A 23,711-nucleotide genomic window follows, 5' to 3' on the forward strand; every position below is an offset into this window, starting at 1 on the left:
ACTTGAGATACAGTTGTGATACAATTTTCTAAAGCATTTTTGGGATGAACAAGAGTGTAATAATTACCGAGACTACAATTGTTATATCTGTAAACCACGTGATATAGCTGAGTTGCACAGGTCATTAAATTGTTGAGTTGAAAACCATCCGATCTGTATGATGATGTCATGTGTTGGTTTTGAAGTATACAAATTTTCGGAGCCCCCCCTCCTAGCGCAACAATTTTTTCAGGGCCCCCCCTTCGGGTGTCTAAAAATTTTCGGAGCCCCCCCTCAATATCTTCATCCCCCCCCCCCCCCTGTCATATTAAATGAACTTTCCCTAACAACATTTCTGGCTAAATCCGTCCATGTTTTCTTAGCACGTAACTTATAACGGCGTTTTTATTTTTGCTTGGCATTTTCATGTTTCCTTACGACGTACGGTCAAAATATTGGGACCTGGGAACGCAAAAACAACATGAAGCAAATTTTACCCTTATCTAAGTTAAACTATTTCTTGTCTGTGTTACAGCCGCCGTCCCTGGTTTCCTCTCCTCTCCGATTTTTTCCTTGTGGGGCGGGCGGCTAGAACCAAGGTCCCGAGAGTCTTCTCGGGCAGGCAATCGCCCGGGTGGAGTTTGGGCACGACGAAAAGACTTCACTTCTGTTTCCGTTTTCACTATCCACTTTCGCTTTCATTGCCTCCCTCGTATTATGCAATGCCGAACTCTTTATCTCTAAAAAACCTGCTTACGGCTAACATACAGGTGAGTGATAAGATGCAATGCTTAACCAAACTATCACGGTCTGTTTCACTCGCAGATCTAAACAATTCAGTCTACAGATGTCCTTGAAAGTATCATCAAACAGCGACTGCTGGTTTTCTAGTTAAACCAAAGTACAAAGCCCTTATGGTTTCATACAACTTTGGCCTCTGAAACATAATTAAAGCTAGGATTAGAGGAGATATTTGAAAAATAAGGGAAGCTAAGGTTAGAGGAGATATTTGTTTGATAGTTTTTTGATAATCAATGCATGTAAGTAACTTTAATAGCCCAGAGCAAGCTTGACATAAACAACTGCTGTGGATCACTTGTACGGCTTCCCTGTTCATACATATGTGGGATGACATAAAGTGACTGAACTTCCGTGGCGTAAGATTTCGCCAGGAGACCTTCAAGAGATCAGTTTGTTCTATTTTCTCATTTATATGGTTTACATTAATTCTCTGCAAATCTATCGATCGATAGATTTCGACTTCACATAGTGAAATTGTTTTCTATTTGGCCAAACAAATAGACCTTGTCACGGTTTTCGACACCATCTTGCCGAGTAGGCAAATGCGTGAGAAATTACAGTGTTTGTATGGGAATCTAATGTCGAATAATTTCCGTAGAACGGCTGTTCTGAAAAAAATATCAATTGTAAACTAAAGCTTCAAAGCAAAGGATTGTCCGAAAGAATTTTGGAGGCGTACCTGTGCTTAAATTTCTCCAAAGGCTTGCTTTAGGTTTTCCATGTATTTGTCTGTAATTTTCCCGGGACTTTCTCACGGACAAATGTATAGGAAATTTAAAAAGTGGTTCTAGGTCTTCTAGTGCATGTAACGCCCTCAAATTTTTTCAGTAGAATCCTTAGGGGTGAAGCTTACAAATCATATGTTTTTCAAAACAGCTGTTCTACGGAAATTATTCGAAATTAGATTCTCGTAAAAACACTGTCGCTGAATTTCTCACGCGTTTGCCTACTCGTCAAAATGGCGTCGAAAACCGTGACAAGCTAAGGTCTATTGGGTTTGATTATGCAAATAATGTCGTCAACCAACTCTACAATAAGGATTCTGGATCTCAGCTTTTTAAAAATGGTATGTATTAGAATCTAATCCTAGGGTTTGAACGGTGATCTTTTATAACTCAAAAGTGTGTTTTAGTTATTTCATTCATCATTGCAGTTGCTTTCTTGCAGTTGAGGTACTCTGAAGTCTTTGGCGAGACTGGTGCCATTGAAAACCTGAATCAGGGAAGGAAGTGGAATTGTACAGTAGGTATGTGTGATATTTCTTTTAGTTGAAAAGTATTTGTGGCATAAATTCTTAGATGTTAAAATTTACCGCAGTTTCTTCCCTATGGTGCTGTTTTGAATACTCTGTGTGCGATTAGGCTTAAAGGGATTAATGTGGGCCTGACCGGGATGAATGCTAAGTGAATTCATGACATCTTCGAGAACGTAGCATTTGAAATTTACAGCTAGCTGAGTTTAGCATTTAGACATTAGGGCCATTTATACGAGGAAAAATAAGACGCGTCTTACATAAGACGCGTCTTAAATAAGACGCGAACTTTCCGTATAAACGGCACATTTCGTCTAAAATAAGACACAGCTAAGCTAAGACGCGACTTATTAGATAAGACATGCTGGTATAAATGGTACAGTTCGCACCTTATTTAAGACGCGTCTTATTTTTCCTCATATAAATGGCCCTATTATTTTAATACAGTGATGCGATGTCAGACTTCGTAATCTGTGACGGATACGATAGTTTATATATCCTGAACGTTTTTCAGGCTTTATTTTTGCAACTGCTTAAGTTGCGTTCCCAACTGCCCTGACCTTAACCTGAGATCAGGCTCTATATTCGTTTCGCTTTGAAAATTACATTCCGGCGGGCATGGCGAAACGAAAAGAGAACCTAGGCGCGATCCATTCAACCAAAATTCAGACCGGTCCGACCGGGAAAATTGGGGCGCGATCCATTCAACCAAAATTCCAACCGGTCCGACCGGGAAAATTGGGGCGCGATCCATTCAACCAAAATTCCAACCGGTCCGACCGGGAAAATTGGGGCGCGATCCATTCAACCAAAATTCCAACCGGTCCGACCGGGAAAATTGGGGCGCGATCCATTCAACCAAAATTCCAACCGGTCCGACCGGGAAAATTGGGGCGCGATCCATTCAACCAAAATTCCAACCGGTCCGACCGGGAAAATTGGGGCGCGATCCATTCAACCAAAATTCCAACCGGTCCGACCGGGAAAATTGGGGCGCGATCCATTCAACCAAAATTTCCGGAAATTTCGGTCCAAAACTCTATGGATCGGTTCGGTCCAACCGAAAAAGTTTCGAAAAAGCGGGTCCACCTGTTGAGGTGGACCACTTTTCCCGGTCGGACCGGTTGGAATTTTAGTTGAATGGATCGCGCCCTTGGTCCACCTCAAAAGGTTTCTGGTACCTTTCCATACATGAAACGGCAGTATACCGGTAACGAGAATTGTGAAATATTATGTAGTGCACAGTGAAGGTTGACATGTCATAAGACTTGAACTGTATTTGAACTGTAAGATTTGAATCGTATCATCCTAGGAGTTTCTGTTTCCTCACAGGTCCAATAGCGTGGTATATATGTAGTGAGATCTCCAGTAGAACTTTTGAATTGTTACTGGGCTGCCCGGCAAGCCCAGTCATAAATTCGGTTTTCGGTCGTCTGTGCAGAAAAACGGCCTCCCGGGGGAGGGAAGACACGAGGGTCTGGTACCGAGAAACGATGTTCTCACAATTGGTTTCATATGATTTTCTCTTGCACGGACTCTTGCACGAATACTTTTTGTACCTCGTCTCCGCTCCCCCTGGAAAACCCAGAAGGCGTTGCGAACCTGAAGAAGGCTATTTGCGTTGTTCGAAGCGATTCGATCATAGGAGGCACTTTATAAGTTTTGTCATTGTTCGAGTTTAAGTCAGTTGATGATGTTGGTGCTGGGAAACTCAGAGAAATGCTCACGCTGCATACAAACCCACACGCCGTTCACGGTAGTTTCACACCAAAAGATGACCGTGAGCGTCAGGTTTGGAACGCCGGGGCAGTTTCGTGAACTCAAAGAGAGAATTATCGATCGATGTAGTACATGAACAATTAATAAGCACAATTTATGAGCGAAGTATTTCACCAGTTGACGACACTGTGGTTAAAGACTTGACTGTAAGCTGTCGTACTCACTGAAGCGAACAACTCAGTTGCCGACGAATGTCAGATGAATCCTGATGTTAAGAAATGAACGTCCATGAGCGAGGGACGTGACAACTTTGCCATATTAAAAGACTGGCTTTTCCTTTTACTATTTCCTTCTATTTTTATGCAACACACGCCACTTTGGAGGTCTATATTTCGTATACTGGGGATAAAGAAGACACGGACAAAAATAGGAACTTTGAGAATTTCGTACACAAGTTCAAAGCTTCACCGGGACATCCCAACGGGAGCTTCACAAAGACCAACTTGAGGAAAATGGGGGATATTACCGACGAGGTTTGGTGACTGAGTAGAGCATACAAGTGTAGCCCAGGTCGAGGTTTCAAGGGGTTTGCTTTTGTTTGTATCTGTATCTTGCTTGGCTTTTATCTTTAAATTTGTACATGATCTTCTTATCACCGGCAGTTCAGTGTTTTCACCCATTCAGCAAGCACGCTATATCGATGTCAGCTAGCCGATTAGCGAGTTTCAGAAAACATGCCTTCGAAAATTTTCAGCTATCGTGATGTTTTTTGATATTTCTTCTACCATTTTATGGAGATGTAATCTGAAGTCACCGCAAAATGGAAACTTAAAAAAGCGTGTAATCCATTTATCTCGAAACATAATACACATGACTTATACGACCTTTATTTTCCTAATGGTGTTTTGAATACGAACGAACACAGTCAATGTGAGGGGCAAAAACAGCATTAATATGAATGAACCATAGGGTTTTAATTAATATAAGGGTCAATTATTGTGCATTCAGATGAATTTCTTGAAAAGAGAGACTTCGCTTGAAGATGTGATCAGAAGTAAACAAAGGACAATAGTGCGTCACGTTCAGTCTTTTTAATATCCAAGGACTGTGAATAGTGTTTCCATATTGTTTAGCTGGCACAAAAACTTCGGAGGAGATATAAAGCGGCATAGTTATCTTTCATGAAGAAAAGTTAGTCATGGGTAAGACGCAAACAGTGAACTGGAGTGAATTTTTAACTCATATCGGTATCAGGTAAAAAATATGTTATCGATCGTTTCATCAATTTACATTGTTTGAAGTGCGTGCTGATAAAAGCAACATGCGAGCGAGAAATCATTAAACTTTTTAAGGTCACAAAATACAAAGGATTTTATTCCTTTCAGTTAGAGAAAAATACCAAGAGGAAAGTCTTAAAACTGAATACTTTTTATCTTGTGGAAAAAAATGGTTCGTTTTCATGTAGTGTGGACCGCAAATTAGGATCGTCTATGACTATTTACTGCACGTTTCACAAACATGCGAATTCTAAAGGTCGGTACACACTAGGCGACAAGTCGCAGCAACATGTCGCGGCGACAAGTTGCATCGACAAATCGCTTAGTGTGTACTGGAGAATTTTTGTGAAAATCTTTGTCGCTGCAACAGAATTTGTCGCCGCAACAAGTCGCACAGATTCAGTCTGATTTGATTTTTTGCGACTTGTTGCAGCGACAAAATTCTGTTGTGGAGACAAGGATTTTCACAAAAATTCTCCAGTACACACGAAGCGATTTGTCGCTGCGACGTGTCGCCTCACCTTGTTGCTGCAACTAGTCTCCCGACCTGTACACACGGAGTGATCTGTCGCCGCGACCTGTTGCAGCAACTTGTCGCCTAGTGTGTACCGACCTTAAAGTTCAAAAGCCAATCGACGATTGCGTTTTTCGCTGCTGTCAATCATCTTAACGGTTCTCAGGAAACTCAACTTTACTTCACGGGTTCAAAAGGTCACGGTTTGTGATTTGTGATTTGTGAGTGGTGGATTTCGATCCGTTTTGTGTGTTTCTCTGTTTCAAGGTTCGTTGCTTGTGATCGTAATTATGATTGACGGCAGCGAAAAACGCAATTGTGAAAGTGGCTTTTGAACTTTAGAGTTCGCATGTTTGTGAAAAGCTCAGTAAAGTCTCAATGCAGTCTGTGAGGCTCCTGGATTAGGCGGGATCAATGGACAGTTGGCTGTCTGTTTTAGTATACTTCTGGTTTTCATACAATACAATATTTCTGTCTAGTGTAAATCAGCTCAGTCTTTCGCCTTTTACACTCGTAGAACGACAATAATTTTTGGAATTTCCGGTTACGTCAAATTAGTCACGTTGTACTGTCACGCTATATTTTGGGGCACAGAGGGATTGGGGGAGGGGTGCGTGAAAATAATGCAAATCGTTTCCTGCTTTGAATTAATGGCTGACTTGTTTATTTTTATTCATAATGGTGGAATTTAAAAGTTATTATACAGCCCCCACTTAAAAATGGTATTCTTTTTTTTTTTGTTACAAAAGTCTTTCAAAAGGGTGCAATGTTCTGAATGAGTTTCAGTCTCACATGAGATTCTGTCTCACCCAGTAGTCGGCGACAAGGTTTTATGGTCGCCTGAGTGTCAGTGATAGCCGCCCCGTTCCCTCAGAAAAAATAGCCCCTTTGCAGCCCAGTTAAAAATCGCCTGTCGACGATTCTTGCTCAGAAATAAATTATTACATCATGTGAAATAGAGACAACGCCGCAGAGCAGAATTAACAAGAACGCTCTAAGTAGCGTTGACTCTCGCTTGTTTGTAGATAAGATAAGAAGTGAGGAGGCGAATAGAGCGCGAGCGTTCGTCACTCGAGGGGGGGGGGGGGGGGGCGCTCCGCATATAAAAGGGCTTGGGATGCTCGTCGTCTTGCTTAGGCCGGGGTGTAAATTTCGGATTTTGGTCTCACTTACGGTGTTCTGGGCAAAACGGTATTATATTTCGCCGTGAAGGTCTTGTTTAGGGTTGCATGTGAAAAAATATAAAAATACGTGTATTGTCTGAGTTTTCAGTAACATAGTCTCTCAGGGGTCAAAAAAGCTTGGGCTACGCCCGGATCGACCTCTTGTAGGGGTTTCATTCAAAATTTCCGACGAGCATCCCCTTGCCTTTCATATGGAGAGTCGTCCTCCCCAGGGGTTCGTCATAATTCCTCAGAGTCACCGACAGCAAGTGAAAAAGTTGAATTATGATTTCAATCTACTGCACAGGGTCCAGAGGAGTTGCGTGTCAATAAATAAATTAATTACTTAAAGTCTCACCTCGAAAAATGTTTATACCTGTCGCTTAGCACGATTAATTAGCCCAATGGGATCTTTATGAATCTACTGTAAAGGATTTCTTTGCTTTTTACGTGATCCAGATCGACTTTGTTGTTCGCCATTTTGAAAATCAATAACCGCAAGCTATATTCTCGTTGGTGCACAGCAGGTCGTCCGAAGGATGACGGAAGACCGTCGCCCGAAGGGCGACCGAAGCGCGAAGTGGCGAGTAAAAAAAAGGATAAGGGAGGATACTTGTACCACGTCACTTAGTTCGTTGTGAACCGCATCTCTCGGTGACGGAAGTGAATGAGACCGGAAACGCAAAAGCAACAGACCGCTGCTAATTCGAGAATCAAAACATCAGCTGCGGAGGGAGTTTTAAAGATCTTAGAGATCTATGCGAAGGCAACAGAGTTTTAAGTGAAGTGAAGATCTTTCAAGACTGAAGATTTGTTGTGTATATGCCAACAGTCTTCGATGTCTTTAATTAGGTTTCGCTTGTGTAAAGGCTTCCCACTTCCCAGTCGCAAAACGAACAGCCAAAGACGCAAGAGGTAACATTGTCGGAACCACCGAAGAATGGCTCAGTCTTGATGATATTACAGTTGCCTTGTACCTCCGCTCTATTCAGTCAGTTACGTTTTATTGCAACAGTACACACGACCTGTAAATCACTACCCGTAATAATTTAAGATTTTCCAAACAAAACTAATGAGTTGGGCTTAACGTGATACAGCATTGCACAAAAACATTACATTCATGGACCAAAGAAAATCGCTTAGTTATTCAGATCCAGAAGATACTTTGGGGAAAATTGGAACCCTCATTCAGCCGTAATAAAAAGCTTCACCATCATGCTTCAAAATAGTCTGCTACACAGCCGTTTTTAATGTCGTCACGCAACGCTCTTCCCCGCTAATAGCCACAGTAAATCGATATGTGTGTCATGATCTCTCAGTGTGAAACATGCGGGTGAAATAACATTTACTCAGTGAAAATGTAGAACCTTCCAGAGCATAATCTACCCAGCAGACGAAAAAAACTTTATTGGAACGAGCAGCATTTTGGCATGAGTAAAAGTCGTGTAGGTTTACCATCTCCCTCTATTGCTTAGACTACGAGTAGTCCCCCATTTTTCCTCAGGGATAGTAGAGCGAGCGAAACGCGAGCGCGCGTGAAAATCACCCACGCGAGAAAAGGCGACACGCGGCGGGGAGAGAGAAAAATGAGGGACTACAGACAAAGCCCAAGCTTTTGACCCTTCACGGCCGACTGATTTTGGAGTGTGAAGTTCGTATCCCCTTCCAAATCAATTAAGCGCATCCAATGGCATCCCTTCCCTTATTGAGCTGTCATTGCTCTTGTCATCGGTAAACTGCGGGGGATGTTTATTGCAAGCAAAAGAAAACCCAGATACTAATTTTCTTCACGGCTGTTTCGCGGGAAAAACTTGATAGTGTAGGCAACACACGACTTTTACTCATGCCAAAATGCTGCTTATTCCAATGAATTTTTTTCTCTGACGGGTAGATTATGCTCTGGAGGAAAACGTTTCGACTGAGCAAATGTGATTTTTGCCGCTTATTTCATACTGAGAGGTCGTGACACGCGTATTAATTTTCTGCGGTTATTGTCTATGGTCGGCATGATTTGCCCTCTGATGCAAGAGCATTTTCTTTGACCTCTTTTGAAAAGTAAAGCTCTTCAATGCGGCTAAATAAGGGTTTTGGGTTGTTTAATTTCTCCGGCGATTGCCTCCTGGATCTGAATAATTTTAAGCGATTTTCTTTTTAACCGTGAATGTGACGGTTTCCTGCAATGTTTTGTCACGCTGGGCCAAGCTCGTTAGCGTTTTCAGCAGGACGGATAGTGACATCCAAATCTCGAAGAATGGATTGCAGCTTAAACTAAACCTACATTAACTATGGAGAATTGCGATGTGACTCAGTCATGACTGCTCATGAATTTTAACAGCCGCTTGTTTTTCTGGAGATAATGTGAGTCTTTAGACTGGAGCACATAGTTCCTCCCTTGGTGATAACTTTTGAATTAGCTTAACAGCCTTGCGACTGTTCTGTTATTCCCAATTTGTGATCACGCAAGACCATGGTTTCGGTTCTCCACGCGAACCTCATCAGTTGCCGAGTTGGCTTTCTGCTTAGTTGCTTTAACAAGAGCAACTCTAGTTATTCGTTCTGTGCTGTTATTTGTTCTGTAAATTGTGATATGTTGAGTGTTGATAGCGGCTGGCGCGTTTTTGACAGATGCTGACAGATTTCCATGGAAGGGCCAATCACAGTTTTGCGTTGTGAGAGCAACGCATTAGTTCAAAAGCTTGGGCTTTGTCTGTAGTCCCTCATTTTTCTCTCTCCCCGCCGCGTGTCGCCTTTTCTCGCGTGGGGTGATTTTCACGCGCCCTCGCGTTTCGCTCGCTCTACTATCCCTGAGGAAAAATGGGGGACTACTCGTAGTCTATCTATTGCTATGATCTTGAACACTTTTACCTTACTACGTCATTTCCGTCATCATCTGTTGCGGTGGACAGCAAGTGGACAGCAAACGGAAGTCCTGTCTCGAAGCCGTAAATTCGGTCGCCGAAAATGAATTTGAATTCTTTTTTATGCCCTTTTCCTACAGTATTTCGCAAATACATAAAAATTCTAGATCAGGTTAGTCAAATCAGGCAATTTCATTGAATTTCATTAGAGTTTCAAAGATTCCAAAACCGGCCCAAGATTTGTTTCCTCGACATTTATCATCGCCTGTACAATAATATTAATGATGTACGAAATATCAAGTTGTGTGTTACAATTAAGTATCCAGCATCATGAAAAAAAGGAAAAGAATCAGGCTGTTGAACACGAGAGGTAAATTAACGACGATTTGCTTGTTGTTTTTTACCTCATCATCGAAGTTCTGCTCATGAACATTCTTCCTTGTTTCAACATCTGATGTATTCACTTCTTTCAAAGTTATCAACGCTTTCAAACGACAGAATTTGTAGCACGAACCATTCCGAAAACGCTCGACATCTTTTAGTGTGGGTCTACCACGAATGGTGTGTGGATTTGTAAGCGACATCACCGTATAATCCATAAATCTTTCCAAATTTTTCGTCTCAAAACATAACATTCGGACAATTGTGCGTTGTTTTTCGAAGCGCTCACTGAGATTGAGAGCATCGTGTCGATTTTCATCCCCAGATTCTGCGCTACCATGACCCGGAACACGTCTTTACAAAACTCCCGGACAAAACTATTCTTTCTGTCACGTTTAGCTGTATTTACTTTTTCGCACGTGATCGTGAAGGACAGAACCAAATTACCATAAGATCAGAGAGAGTTTACAGTTTTACTTTTTGTTATGTCTGTTTTGCACTTACGATTTTATCGGCTTACTATGTCATAAGCTTGAAACGTAACCTGTTTTAACGCAAAAGACAAAGTCTGATTTCTTGCTTGGAAGAAAAGCACTTAAACGTGATAAACATTGCGCGTTATTCCAGTCATCCCCCAAAATAAGCCACATGCTCATCACGAGACTCATTTCCATACAATGAAAGTCGTCACGATTCTTATCCCCAGTTTCCACGGTCTTCGCTAGGAACGCGGGACCTACAAACTAGGTCCCACCGAAAAAAAAAAAAAACCGAACTGCATTTTAAGATTCTCGCTTTGCTAAAGCAAGCGAGACTAAAAATTTCACTTCGGTTCATCTTTAATTCTTCCATCACTTTCACGCAATGCACAATGCAATGTCCAAGACAAAACAATAGCTCCTGCGACCACACTAGGCACCCTTAACTGCTGTTTAAAAATGCGAGAGACGGTTTTATAAACCGCGCTATCAAAATAACGCAAGACAATAGATGTAGGTATCTCGCGGGGTACATGTAACGAAGGTTAACGTTAATCAGTAAATCAATCGAGCATCTCCGCCTAAACGTGAAAATTTCCCAAATGTTGACTTTTAGAAATACTTCGTTCCCCAAATCTCTTTTTATTAACACACTCCGAGATTGCTCATGAAACTAACCCGATATACTTTTAATCAGTAAACACCAAGACAGGTTATCCTCTCTTGGTAAACGCTTTATTAGCCACCACCCCAGCCAGTTCTAGAGGGGGGGGGGGGGGGGGTGTTTCCTTAGGAACTGATTAGCTCAAATGACCACCGAACTTTAATAATTATTCGATCTAAAAGAAATACATTTATAATTCGCAATCAGAACAAATCATCTTAATCTCGTAGCTAAAACAAACTTACTTCTGTGGCGGGTCGTTACAACAATCGCACTTTACAGGTTAGCAAATTCTTTTAACAGATTCTTCAGGTAAGCGGATTTATAGGCATACTGTAAATTATTTTCTTTCTCACTTCGATTCTACTGAAAAACTGGTTTGAAACACAATAAGTTAATACAATTCTTGTCATCAAATAAATCTATTCAATAACAGGCAACGCTTGTTTGATAAACGAAACAGAGGGGAGACCTCGCGCACCTTGCATTTCCATTTCCACCGTTTTATTCCTTGGCTTCATACCCTTACCCGTCTTTTGACAAATAATATTTATTTTTTTTCTGTAATTTTCCTTCTTCGCCCACCTCTCACCCCTTCATAATTCCCTCTTATCGTCCTCTTATTTCCCACCTTCTGTACCCCTCTAACCCCTTATTCCTTCGAGCTACCCCATCTCTGTCGTCGTTTTTCTAGGTCATCGTTTTCTAGGTCATCGTTTTCTAGGTCTTCGTTTTCTAGGTCGTCGTCTTCTAGGTCGTCGTTTTCTAGACACCCGTCTGTTACCTTAACCCACCAGCTTTATAATTATGCCTACACTGAAAATGCCTTGAACAGCGATGCAATATTTTTCGTCTAATACTTCACAGTTGGCGATTGAGGTTTCTTTCACGGTGAGCCTCCGCTTGCGTACCCTGTTCCGAGAACTCATTCGCGGCTAAACTTTTAAATGAAACCAGTTTTAAGATGGACAGTATTTTGATTTGCACTCGTTTGTTGGTAAATGAAAAGGCACCTTGTTAGCGGTCAACAACTTGCAGAGGGATTCAACTCCGCGATACACTCACTTTCCGTAAATAAAGCAAATACTGAGAAGATATGAACAACCATATGAATTTTCTGAATTTCCATGGCACGTATTAAGGCATATTTTCCTACCATAAGACCATAAAACAATAAAAAAGACAGCAAAATCGTACCTTTTCTCCGCCGACGACGGATCATTCACGAAAACAACCACGCGAGGAATAAGCGCTTTCAACTTCCGGCGTTTCTGACAGCCAATCAGCGTTACGGCCAAAATCTGGCCGTAACGAGCACAAGCGTGAATGAGTTTAGATCAGGCCCAATTTTAGCGGTAGCCGTTAGAGAGAATGTATGAGAACCGCTAAAATTGGGCCTGATCTCAGGTTACCCTGATCTTTGATGTAGTAAGTATATTTTTCTTCCGCAGTTCAAACTTATGATGTTTCAGTCATTTATACTACTACATGAAAAATTTCTGCGATGTGATTGGCTTAGAGCAGTGGTATTTCAGCTTAATTTGAAATTCCTACATGTGAAAATTACAAACCTTTTGCGGGTAGTAGTATAAACAAATAATAGCATGATTTGTACGTGATATTTGCAGGGTTGTCAATAAGGGCCGGTAGCTGGCCAAAATCGCCGGCTAGTTAGCCATCCTTGGCCAGCTACTTTCATCTCCTTATCTACCATAACTGCTAACCAAAAATAAGCGTCATCAAATAAAAATGATTGTAAAGCATCCGTTTCCCAGTTTTGAATGGCATTGAACGCATATTCTAGCAGGTTTAGATCTGTAACACGTTCGAACTGTGCAATGTCTTGGAACGCCTGGGACATTTCTACGGCATTGTTCCCAGTCTAGCGTGTATTCTGACGAAACAACATGGCGTCTACGGTGGAAAATACCTCTTGAAAACCTCTGGGAACGCCATTTCCGAGATTATAATTTTCAAAATGCCCCTAGATGTCTCGGCCCTCAAGAACTTGTGCCTTTGGTGCGAGTTCCAAAGCAACCTACTATTCATTTTGAGCCTGCTACTTAAAAACTTTTTGACAGCCCTTGATATTTGGCATAAAAACCACTCGTGATATTTCAACATTGTCCCAAATTTCACTTGCCTAACGGCTCGTGAAATTACGTATAACAATTTCGAAATATCACTCGTGGTATTTATGCCAAATATCACTACAAATCATGCTATTACCTATACATATTCACTTGCTCGGAACTCACTGTTAATTAAGCAGTAATGGGGAAACTGATACACTAAACCAGTTGTGCAGAAAATTTTGCTGCGTTTGCAGAAATACAAGATTCCGTGTTCCTATTGGTAATTAAAACCATTTTGCATTTATAAGCCTCGCAATAAAAGAATGTTGCTTCATCCGGTAGATCTACACTAGGTACTAGGGGTTAATTTCATTGCGTGACAAAATACTGTTATTTGTTTCTTATTTTCAAATGGTTTTTCAAATGCCCTTTGTGACTAACGAAGATGTGAGTCACGTGAAGACATCATGATCTTTTTAAAAATCGGGTTTCTTGTTTTCGTTCGTCACTCTATATTATAAGTTACATCTCATCTTATGCCTGTCTTCAAATTATTTCTTGAGACTATTACCTGAAAATTATTTCTTGATTGTCATACATTTGGCTTCACGATCGTTTCCATTTACCATAGGTGAGACATCCTCCTTTTCACTAACAAATACTAGATGTTGTTCCAAGTTCCTGGCAGAATAAATGAAAATAGTTCCTTGATTTTCATTCTCATTAAACAGGAACGTCTTACCATGGAGAAAGTGGAGAAAATACTTGAGGCCTTAAAACTCTCCAAGGAAGCCGGAAACAAAGAAGCAGAAGGGAATTCTTATATCGACCTCGGGAGCGCCTACCACGATCTCGGTCAACATGAAAAATCCATCGAGTATTTTGAAAAATCTCTTTCGATTTGCAGCGAAACCGGAAACAAAGCTGGAGAATTGAGTACATGCCGCAAGCTTGGAAGTGCCTATGGTTCTCTTCACAAGCATAAGAAATCCGTCGAGTATTTCGAGAAAGCGCTATCGTTAAGCAAGGAAGTTGGAGACAGGGGAGAAGAAGGGAAAGCGCACAGAAATCTTGGTGCCGCATTCTTTAGTCTTGGTCTGCCCGATAAGTCGATTGAGCATAATGAAAATGCACTTATAATCAGTGTAGAAATTGGCAACAAAAGGAAGGAAGGAAATTCATACAACGCATTTGGTCAAGTGTATTACTGTACTGGTCACTATGACAAGGCGATATTTAACTTCGAGAAAGAGCTGGAAGTAAGACAAATACTAGAAGACAAACGCGGCCAGGGGCGATCTTACAATCTTCTTGGCGATGTTTATCATGCTCTCAGTCAGTATGAGAAATCCATCGATTGCCAAAAGAAAGCTCTTAAGATAAGCGAAGAAACCGGAGACAAGAAAGTGGAAGGAGATGCCTACAACAGCCTCGGCGACGTGTACCGTGCTCTTGGCGAATATGATATATCGATCAGGTACTTGGAGAAAGGTCTTGAAATAAGCAAGGAGTCCCGCAATAAGCCAGGAGAAGGAATGGCCTACAACAGTCTTGCCACACTGTTTCTTGCCCTTAGTGAATATGAGAAAGCGATCGATAACTCTACGAAGGGTCTTGAAATTTGTACAGAGGTAGGAAACACACGCGCGAAAAGCAAATGTTACAGCAACATTGCTACAGCATATCATGCTCTTGGTCAATCCGAAAGGTGTCTGGAGTATTATGAAAAAAGTCTCGACATCGCCCAATCGCTTGGAGACAGACAGGGAGAAGGAACAATGTACAATAATCTCGGTACATTGTTTTATGATCTTAGCCAATACGAGAAATCGTTACACTATTACCAGAAAGCAATTGAGGTCCACAAAGAAATAGGAGACAGACAAGGACAAGGAACAGCTTACCTAAACCTCGGTGACGTACATGATGCTCTTGCTAATCATCAAGAGTCACTCGACTTTTTACAGAAATCTCTTGAAATCAGTCAAGAAATCGGGGATAAACGGGCTGAAGGGGCGTCTTACAGCAGCATTGGAAGTGTGTATAATTCCCTTGGCCAGTTTGAGAAGTCCATTGAATATCAGACGAAAGCCCTTAAAATCTATGAAACGACTGGGGACAAGCAAGGGCTGGGAGACTCGTACAACAAACTAGGTAGCGTGTACAGTGATCTCCAACAGTACCAAGAGGCATTGGCTTGCTACGAGAAAGGACTTGAGATAAGAAAAGCGATCGGTAACAAACACGGACAAGCAGCATCCTACAACAACTTTGGCAGCGTCTACTGCGAGCTTGGCCACTACGAGAAATCAATCGAGAATCACGAGAAAGCGCTGGTTATCAGGAAAGAAACTGGCGACAAACGAGGGGAAGGGACATCTTACAACAACCTCGGTAGTGTATACAGCAAGTTACAGCAGTATGACAAAGCAATTGATTATTTCAAGAAAAGTCTCGAAATCAGTGCAAACATTGGCAATAAGCTGGGAGAGATGGCATCCTACAGTCACCTGTGTCTTGTATGGTACGCTCGTGAGCAATATGAAAAGGCGATTGAGTGTGAAGAAAAAGCACTTGCATTAAAAGAAGCCATTGACGACATACGTGGAGTAGTTATCTCGTGCGTCAATCTTGCAAGTATTTACCATGCACTTGGTCAATATGAAAAATGTATCGGGCAATTTAAGAAAGCTATTCAAGTCAGCGAATCCACGGGTGACAAGCAACAACAAATACAATTGTACAGCAATCTCGGTGATGTGTATAATGCTTTGGGACACAAAGAGCAGGCACTAGAATTTCACGAGAAAGCCATCAAAATCTGCAGAGAAGTTGGAGACAGAAAAGCAGAGAGTACCTCCTATCACATCTTGGGAAGTATTTGCCACGCCCTACACCAGTTTGACAAATCTATCAGCTATTATAAATCCAGCCTTGAAATTCTGAAGACCCTTGATGACAAACATGGCGAGCATAAAACACGCAGTGCCCTCGCTAATGTGTATGAGGCTCTAGGCCAGCATAAAGAAGCGATTGAGTGCCACAAGGAAGCCCTCAAAATCGGCGAAACACTGTGTGACAAGGAGAAAGAAGAAGCATCATGTAGCAAGCTCAGTTTTCTGTATAAGGCTCTTGGCCAGTACGATAAATCTATCAAATACAGAGAGAATGCTCTGGAAATCTTTAAAGCTCTGGGATATAAACCAGCAGAAGGAAGATCGTACGAGCTTCTTGGTATCTTGTATCAAGCTGTCGGTCAGTTTGAGAAGTCGATTGAGTGCGCAGGGAAGGCAATTGAAATCTTTAGAACAACTGGTCGCAGAGGGGCTGAGGGAAGATCATACAGCCAGCTTGGAAATCTCTATTTTGATACTGGCCAGTATGAGAAGGCTGTTGAAAATCATAAGAAGAGTCTTGAAATCCGGGAAGCCATTGATGACAAGAAAGGAGAGGGAACCTCCCACAACAATTTAGGCTCCGCATATTGTGCACTCAATCAGATCAAGAAGTCTATTGAATCCTGTCATAGAAGTGTTGAAATCAGGAAAGAAATTGGCTACAAAGAAGGGGAAATAACGTCCTACAATAACCTCGGTATGGTTTATCTACAACTTGGCCATCATGAAAAGTCAATTGAGTGTCAAGAGAAAGCGCTTGAAATCAGCAGGGAAATTAAAGACAAACAAGGAGAAGGAACGTCATACAGCAACCTTGGCACTGTGTATAATGCTAAAGGGGAATATGAGAAGTCGCTTGGGTACGAAAAGAAAGCACTCGCGATCTATAAAGATGTTGGCGATAAAGTGCAAGAAGGAACTTCTTATAACAACCTTGGTATATTATATTACATTTTTGGTCAACATCAGAACTCCGTTGACTGCTTCGAAAGGGCTCTCAACATCAAGAAAGAATTCGGGGACAAAGCAGGGCAGGAATCTTGTCACAGCAGCCAGAGCCTTTTGTATAGTACTGCCGGCGAGTATGAGAAGGCTATTGAGAATCAAGAAGAAGCCCTTCAAATTTGCTCAACAGTCGGCAATAGAGAAGGGGAGTTACGGTCTCACGATGCTCTTGGTACAGCAAATTATTTTTTTCGCCATTTAGAAAAATCAATCCAACACCAAGAGAAAGTGCTTGAATTCAGTAAGGAAGTTGGAGATAGGAAAAGAGAAGGAACATCTTACAGTCATTTAGGCACAATCTATCATGCTCAGCAACAATTTGTGAAATCGGTTGAGTATCAAGAGAAAGCTCTCAACATCTTTAAGGCGATTGGAGACAAACATGGAGAAGCAGCATCGTGTAGCAACCTTGGCATTACTTGTTGCGCCCTTGGTCAGTATGAGAAGTCCTTATCGTATCATGAAAAAGCGTTAGGGGTCTGTAAAGAGATTTGTGACACAGGAGGAGATTTGAGATCTTACAAAGGTCTTGGCAGTGCTTATCATCTTCAGGGCCAACTGGAGAAGTCTATCTTGTGTTACACAAAAATTCTGGAGGTCAGCAAAGAAATTGGAGACAAGCAAGAAGAAGTAGCATCCTACCAGAATCTATACACCTTGTTGAATGCACTTGGCAAACGCGAGGAAGCTGCCATTTACCTGGAGAAAGCGCAGAAGATCAAGAACGATTCTGGAGAGAGACAACAGGAAGATAAATATGACGAACGACCTGCTCAATGTGTGTACTACGTTTGCGATCTTTACAAAAAATCTATTGAACCTGGAAAATGTTCTAGTGGAATCATCGATGCAGTCAGAGGAATAGATCCTATTCCGAGGGGATCTGGCGTGCAAATTGAGATGTCGATCAAATATCACGAGAGAGAAATGGAAATCAGGAGAGTAACGGGTGACAAACGGGGAGAGGGAAGATCCTGTCGCGCTCTTGGATACGATTACATCACTCTTGGCCACTATAAGACATCTATTGAATATTTCGAGAAAGCACTTGACATAGGCGACGTAATTGGCAGCAAGAAAGCTAAGGCGCACTCCTACAGTGGCCTTGGTAATGTGTATCTTGCTCTTGGCCAGTACGATAAAGCTCTAAAGTATCAGGAGGAATCATTCAAAATTGATGAGGAGATCGAAGACAAGAAGGGAAAAGGAGCATCCTTCACGAACCTGGCAGGCATATACCGTGCCTCTGGCCAATATGAAAAAGCAATTGAATATCAAAACAAGGCGCTCGAAATCTGCATTGAAATACAAGACAGGAAAGGGGAGGCTGTATCATACAACAATCTCGGTAGCATGTACAATGCTCTTGGCCAATATAATTCCTCAATACATTTTCAGGAGAAAGCTCTTAAAATCAGAAAAGAAGTAGGCGACAGAGAAGGAGAAGGAATTTCATATGTCAACCTTGGCAATGTTCAATATGCTCTTGGCCAGCATGAGAAGGCCATCAACTACCTGGAAAGAGGACTTGAAATCTTCAAAGAAACTGGATTCAAGGGAAAAGAACACCTTGTTTTATACGGCTTAGCCATGAGCCATTTTCACGAGAAAAGTTTCTCAAAAGCTTCCGACTATTTCTTTGGAAGCATTAAAGGTCATGAAAATGTAAGAAAGTCTCTTAAAGATGAAGACAAGCTTTCATTAGATGATCAAAGCATTTCATTTTACAAGGGACTTACCTTGATGTTGATTTCTCTTGGAAAGGTAGATGATGCCCTCTGCACAGCCGAACGAGGACGAGCTCGTGCACTTGTAGACCTGATATTCTCTAATTTCGGAATCCAGGAGATCAACAAAACAAATGAATTTACTTTGAGCTCGTTACCAAGCCTCTTAGAAAAACAGCGAAGTGATTTTCTTTTCATGGGCATCATAAAGAAGCAAATCTATCTCTGGTTCATGGAAAAGGGTGGCAAAATAAACTTCAAGATTGGAACAGAGCTGTCAGCAATTGAGAAAGAAGGAACGTCTTTGCAAGATTTGGTAACGAGCACTTTGAGATCCTTGCCAAAAGACGACAAAGAAGAATACGAAGACAGATCACTGTCAGAAATCTATGAAGACGAATCGTCAATAGCAGAGGAGCAAAGTGAAGAAACCAGTCAGCACCATTTCCGGGGTAACGAAGAAGAAGAAAGAGAGGCCAATCTAAAGAAATTATACCAAATGATAATTGCGCCTGTTGCTGGTCTCATCCAAGGTCCAGAGATTGTCATAATCCCAGAAGGAGGATTGTTCTTGGTCCCATTTGCAGCCTTGCAAGATTCCAGTGGAAAGCACTTGTCCCAAACCTGTCGAATTCGCCTCATTCCCTCTCTGACATCGCTTCAGGTCATTCAAAGTTTCCCAGAAAATTACCATTCTCAAACTGGGGCACTGATTGTGGGAGATCCGACGGTTGGCCTTGTAGAGTTTGATGGAAGAGTTGGAGTTTTGAAACCTCTACCAAATGCCAGAACTGAAGCAGATATGGTATGCCGGTATGTTAGGCCACCATACTTTAAGCTCATTGGAGAGCAAGCCACTAAGGGTGAGGTGTTAAAAAGAATCCAGGATGTAGGGTTGGTGCATATTGCAGCCCACGGTGATGCAGAGAGAGGAGAAATTGCCCTTGCACCAAACGTACGTGCCACGGAAGTTGTAAAAAAGGAAGATTTTATGCTGACAATGGAGGACATAGCAAACGTCGGTATAAGGGCCAAGCTGGTAGTACTCAGCTGCTGCAATAGTGGTCATGGTAAAATCATGACAGCCGAGGGAGTTGTCGGAATAGCTCGGGCGTTTCTTGGATCTGGTGCTCGCTCCGTTCTGATGTCATTATGGCCTGTTAACGATGCAGCTACCAAAGTCTTCATGAACGTGTTCTACAGGAGTTTAATGCGCGAACAAAAGAGTGCAAGTGAGGCTCTTCACCTGTCTGTTAAGAAGTTAAGAGAGTCTGCAATTTACAAACATTTCAGGCACTGGGCTGCTTTTGAACTTCTTGGAGATGATGTCACATTTGATTGACCTCTGTTCTTGAGGTGAGTATCTCTAATAATAGAAGTAATTTTTACCTCGTAGTCTATCACAATTTTTCCTGCTGGCGTAACCCCATTGGCTTCGAAATTTAATCTTATGGCTGTGATTGTCACCAATATTGACACCTACGAACCAGACCTTAAAAGTGTCTAATTTCACCTTTTCTTGGGTTTTCTTATAGATGAAAGCACCACTAAAGGTTTCTTTAATTTCGGCATACAACGATGAAGTTGTTCAGCACGGCCATTGATGGTGATCCACAGTCGTCTACTTCTCTGCCATCCTCTGCCGAACTGTCTGTAAATAGATGCTACTTTAAAAACCCTTCGACTAACCGCATGGATGCTTCTGGGAGGGGAGCTTCAGGAACTGAACACAGCATCTTATTTCAATGGAGCAGATAGTGGAGGAAAGTTGTTCAAATCTTGTGGAGTACAAAACGTAAACTCATCCCTTTTTAGAAACCTTGTTCACTGTACTTTATCTTTGTGTATAATAGCCACACTAACAATGTAGCTTTCATTTCAGTGTACCACTGAGTACACTACATGTAGGACAGGACCACATCAGCCCTTTGGCTCAATTATCAAATGAAATATAATGATGATGATGAAGAAGATGATGATGACAATGACGACTGATGATGACGATGATGCCCTCAATTTTGGGACGTTCTATTTTTATCAGCACCACCTCTAAGGGTGACGGGTTTTTGAATAGGGGGGCTCAGATTATTTCTTCAAACGAGCCGACAAAATTTGGACCCTTCGGACAAGTTTGTCAAAGGTGCCGATAAAAAAAGGTACCCTTCGGATTTTATTTTTTAAAGGGCGCCGACAAAAATTTGAGGGTTCGGATTCCTGTCATCCCTAGGAGGGACCGTGCGAATAAAAAAAAAAATGGAATGTCCTTTTCCCCTATAACCACATGCATTTATCATAGGGTCATGTATTTTTTTAAGTTTTGAAAGACGAACACTTAAGCTTACAGGTTCCAGATCCAGGAATCATTCTAATAGATCTTCTTTTAGCGCATCATGGCGAGAACATGGTTTTTAGAAGCTCTTATCTCATGACAATTTAGCTGGAAAAAAGTCCACAACTTACCTAGTGTATGGGAAAGGCATGCTTCACGCCATATTTGCTGAAAGATACACGATTTAAACCATGGTGGGCTCACTCGATTTGCTAACCAATAATTCCATGCAGTCGCTATCTTGAAAGTTAATATATCGTGTAAGCATACATGGATAGTACCTTACTCGGGAACACCAAAGAACTGGAGCCTAGGAACCTGACCGAGTAGTGGTGGGGGCGTGGATGAGGGCTAACAAGCGGTGCCAAGGGAAACATCTTGGATTGTTGCAGATAGTTTGAATTGTGGTATAAGCTTGATTTCACTGAATTATTTAGTGCGTTGACTCCAAGATAGTGTTGTGCAGTCCCGCTTGGTTTGTTTTATTTTCGCGATGACACAAATATGAGAGCCTTTCACAGGCAAAGGGAAGCTTTTCAAGTTCAGGTGCAGAGGCTTATAGGTAGTGGTGTAACGATTATAATTAATCGAATTCTCGATTAATCGCGATTATGATCGTTCGGTTCGATTCACGATTCTTTGCTTCCACTTTTCGATTTTGATTCGATTTTTGCATACCTTTTCCAGGGTGCCCTCAGTAAGTTATTATATTGTAAAATGAGAAACCAGAACTCTTTGAAATGTGTGTTTTTGATTGACGAGCAAAGACGATTGCAGTTCGTGCCCCATTTTGTGTTACCTGGAAAAATGCTATCCTTTGACCACCCCTTGAGAATTTCCAAATAAGGCAAACCATGTGCGAAACGCTCTTTGTCAGGTTCTCAAACATGGCGACGAAGGACCAAGCGGCTGTGAATCCTCTTTTCCCTATTACTATTCTCAAATTGAGGGTTTAGGGTTGAATGTTGTTAACATTACGCATTATGTTATAAGAATTACGAAACATTTACATAATCAAATCGAAATAATCGAAATCGAATCGAATCGCAAGGAATATTTAAAATCCAGCCAGTGGTGTATTATCAATGCTGCGTTCTGATTGGTTGAACTACTGCTAGGCTATATGTTATAGCCCACTAGTAGCGAAAAGCGCTGGCTTTTTGGCAGCAAAAAAGGATTAAAGTCTAGCTTTAACTAGCTAAAGTTGTTTTGCCTCGATATTTTAGACCAACTAGTTGGATTTTACTAAAACAATTATTCCTCTCGCCCTCATGGCCTCTGAGTCAATAGCCCATTCGGCCTTCGGTCTCAAGGGCTATTGACTCAGAGCCCATTCGGGCTCGAGGAAATCGTTACACCCCTACTCATAAGTCAACTCCCACGTCACGGTAAGCGACCACCCTTGGTGCAGGACAAAGTGGTTGGCTTACAGGACGTCGTCGACGGGAAAAATCAGGAAAATAAGCTAGCTTAAGCTCAAAGTGATCTACTGATTAGCATAATAGAGAGTTAAAGCTTAACGGGTACGGCAAACGGCAAAAGTCAGGTTCAAGTTGAGAATTTCTCAAAATAGAAAATGAGCAGATAAAACAGCTCAAAACAATTCTTATGGATAAAAAATTGCGTGAAAATACAACTTTAGGTTTAGAAATAATGAACAGTAAACGAAAAGTAGAGGAAACTTTGGTCACTTGGTACAAATTCGCGTTTGCGGTTTGACGTAAATGCGGATGCTTAACCTCTCTAATTACATAAAATTATAACCTTAAAAGCTAAAACTGAGGCAAATGGACAACTGGCAATAATCTTATACATGAAACTGTTGAAACTTTGTGGATAACATTTTTGCATAAATGTTACAATCCACTTTTTACCTACAGATCGTAATACAGCCATCTTTTTTGTAAGTCATCTGTCAGCACGTTTGGTCAGCGCTATCAAAAACTGATGAAACTGAACTTTTGCGACATTCGAGGAATGGTTTTCTTACAGTCATTGGTGATCATGCCAGATGGTCGCTTACGGGGAACAGAAAACAAAATATGTCAAATTGCTGGTTGAAAAAGTAGTCGAGGTCGTTAAGAAATTTAATTAGTGGTCGCTTACGAGAGAGTTTTTGAAATAGTATTTGACTGAGCAACAAAACGGTTATGTGTGGTTGCGGTCGCCAGTGAGAAGTGCTCGCTATGAGAGAGTTGACTTATTACCTCTTTTTCACCCATATCTGAGTCCCCGGGCTCTTTGGTCAGTGGTTGGTCACATTACTTCCGCGACACAATCTCGTACCCAGAGTCTTCTGGCTTTTTGGTCAGTGTGGCAACGCCAGCAAAGCGTTGTCCCGCTGACCGTTGCCCGCGACAAAAGAGCTCGAAGGATTGCTTTTCCCCAGAAGTCTTTTCGCCGAAAACTTGTTTCTTTGCAATAATTGCACAGGTTCAAAGAGTCCTTCGGACTTCATCAACAACTAAAGTGCTTTTTATAGTTCAAGAAATATAGATATTCATTAAACAACGTTAACCGCATATAAGAACCTAGAAGTTTCGAGATCAGGCTGAACAGGTTCTTATATTATTTCAGGGTACTTTTTGACA

General features: G+C 41.6%; 1 protein-coding gene across 2 annotated transcripts in view; it reads left to right on the forward strand.

Annotated features, from left to right (window-relative positions):
• LOC140946419 (uncharacterized) overlaps nt 1-20,781 on the forward strand; it is a 126,474-nt gene extending 105,693 nt beyond the window's left edge. Inside the window, exons 1-4 of one of the 2 annotated variants that reach the window (XM_073395533.1) lie at nt 675-749; nt 1,948-2,026; nt 13,894-20,147; nt 20,327-20,781. In XM_073395533.1, coding sequence (XP_073251634.1) covers nt 13,906-20,133 — 6,228 coding nt within the window. In that variant the 5' untranslated portion in view covers nt 675-749; nt 1,948-2,026; nt 13,894-13,905 and the 3' untranslated portion in view covers nt 20,134-20,147; nt 20,327-20,781. Of the gene's footprint in view, nt 1-674; nt 750-1,947; nt 2,027-13,893; nt 20,148-20,326 lie in introns of those variants that run through there. The other variant, XM_073395534.1, reaches the window with a different exon arrangement.
• Nucleotides 20,782-23,711: the final 2,930 nt, after the last annotated feature.

This window comes from Porites lutea, chromosome 8 (genome assembly GCF_958299795.1).
Source record: "Porites lutea chromosome 8, jaPorLute2.1, whole genome shotgun sequence".
Classification (NCBI taxonomy): Eukaryota; Metazoa; Cnidaria; class Anthozoa; order Scleractinia; family Poritidae; genus Porites; species Porites lutea.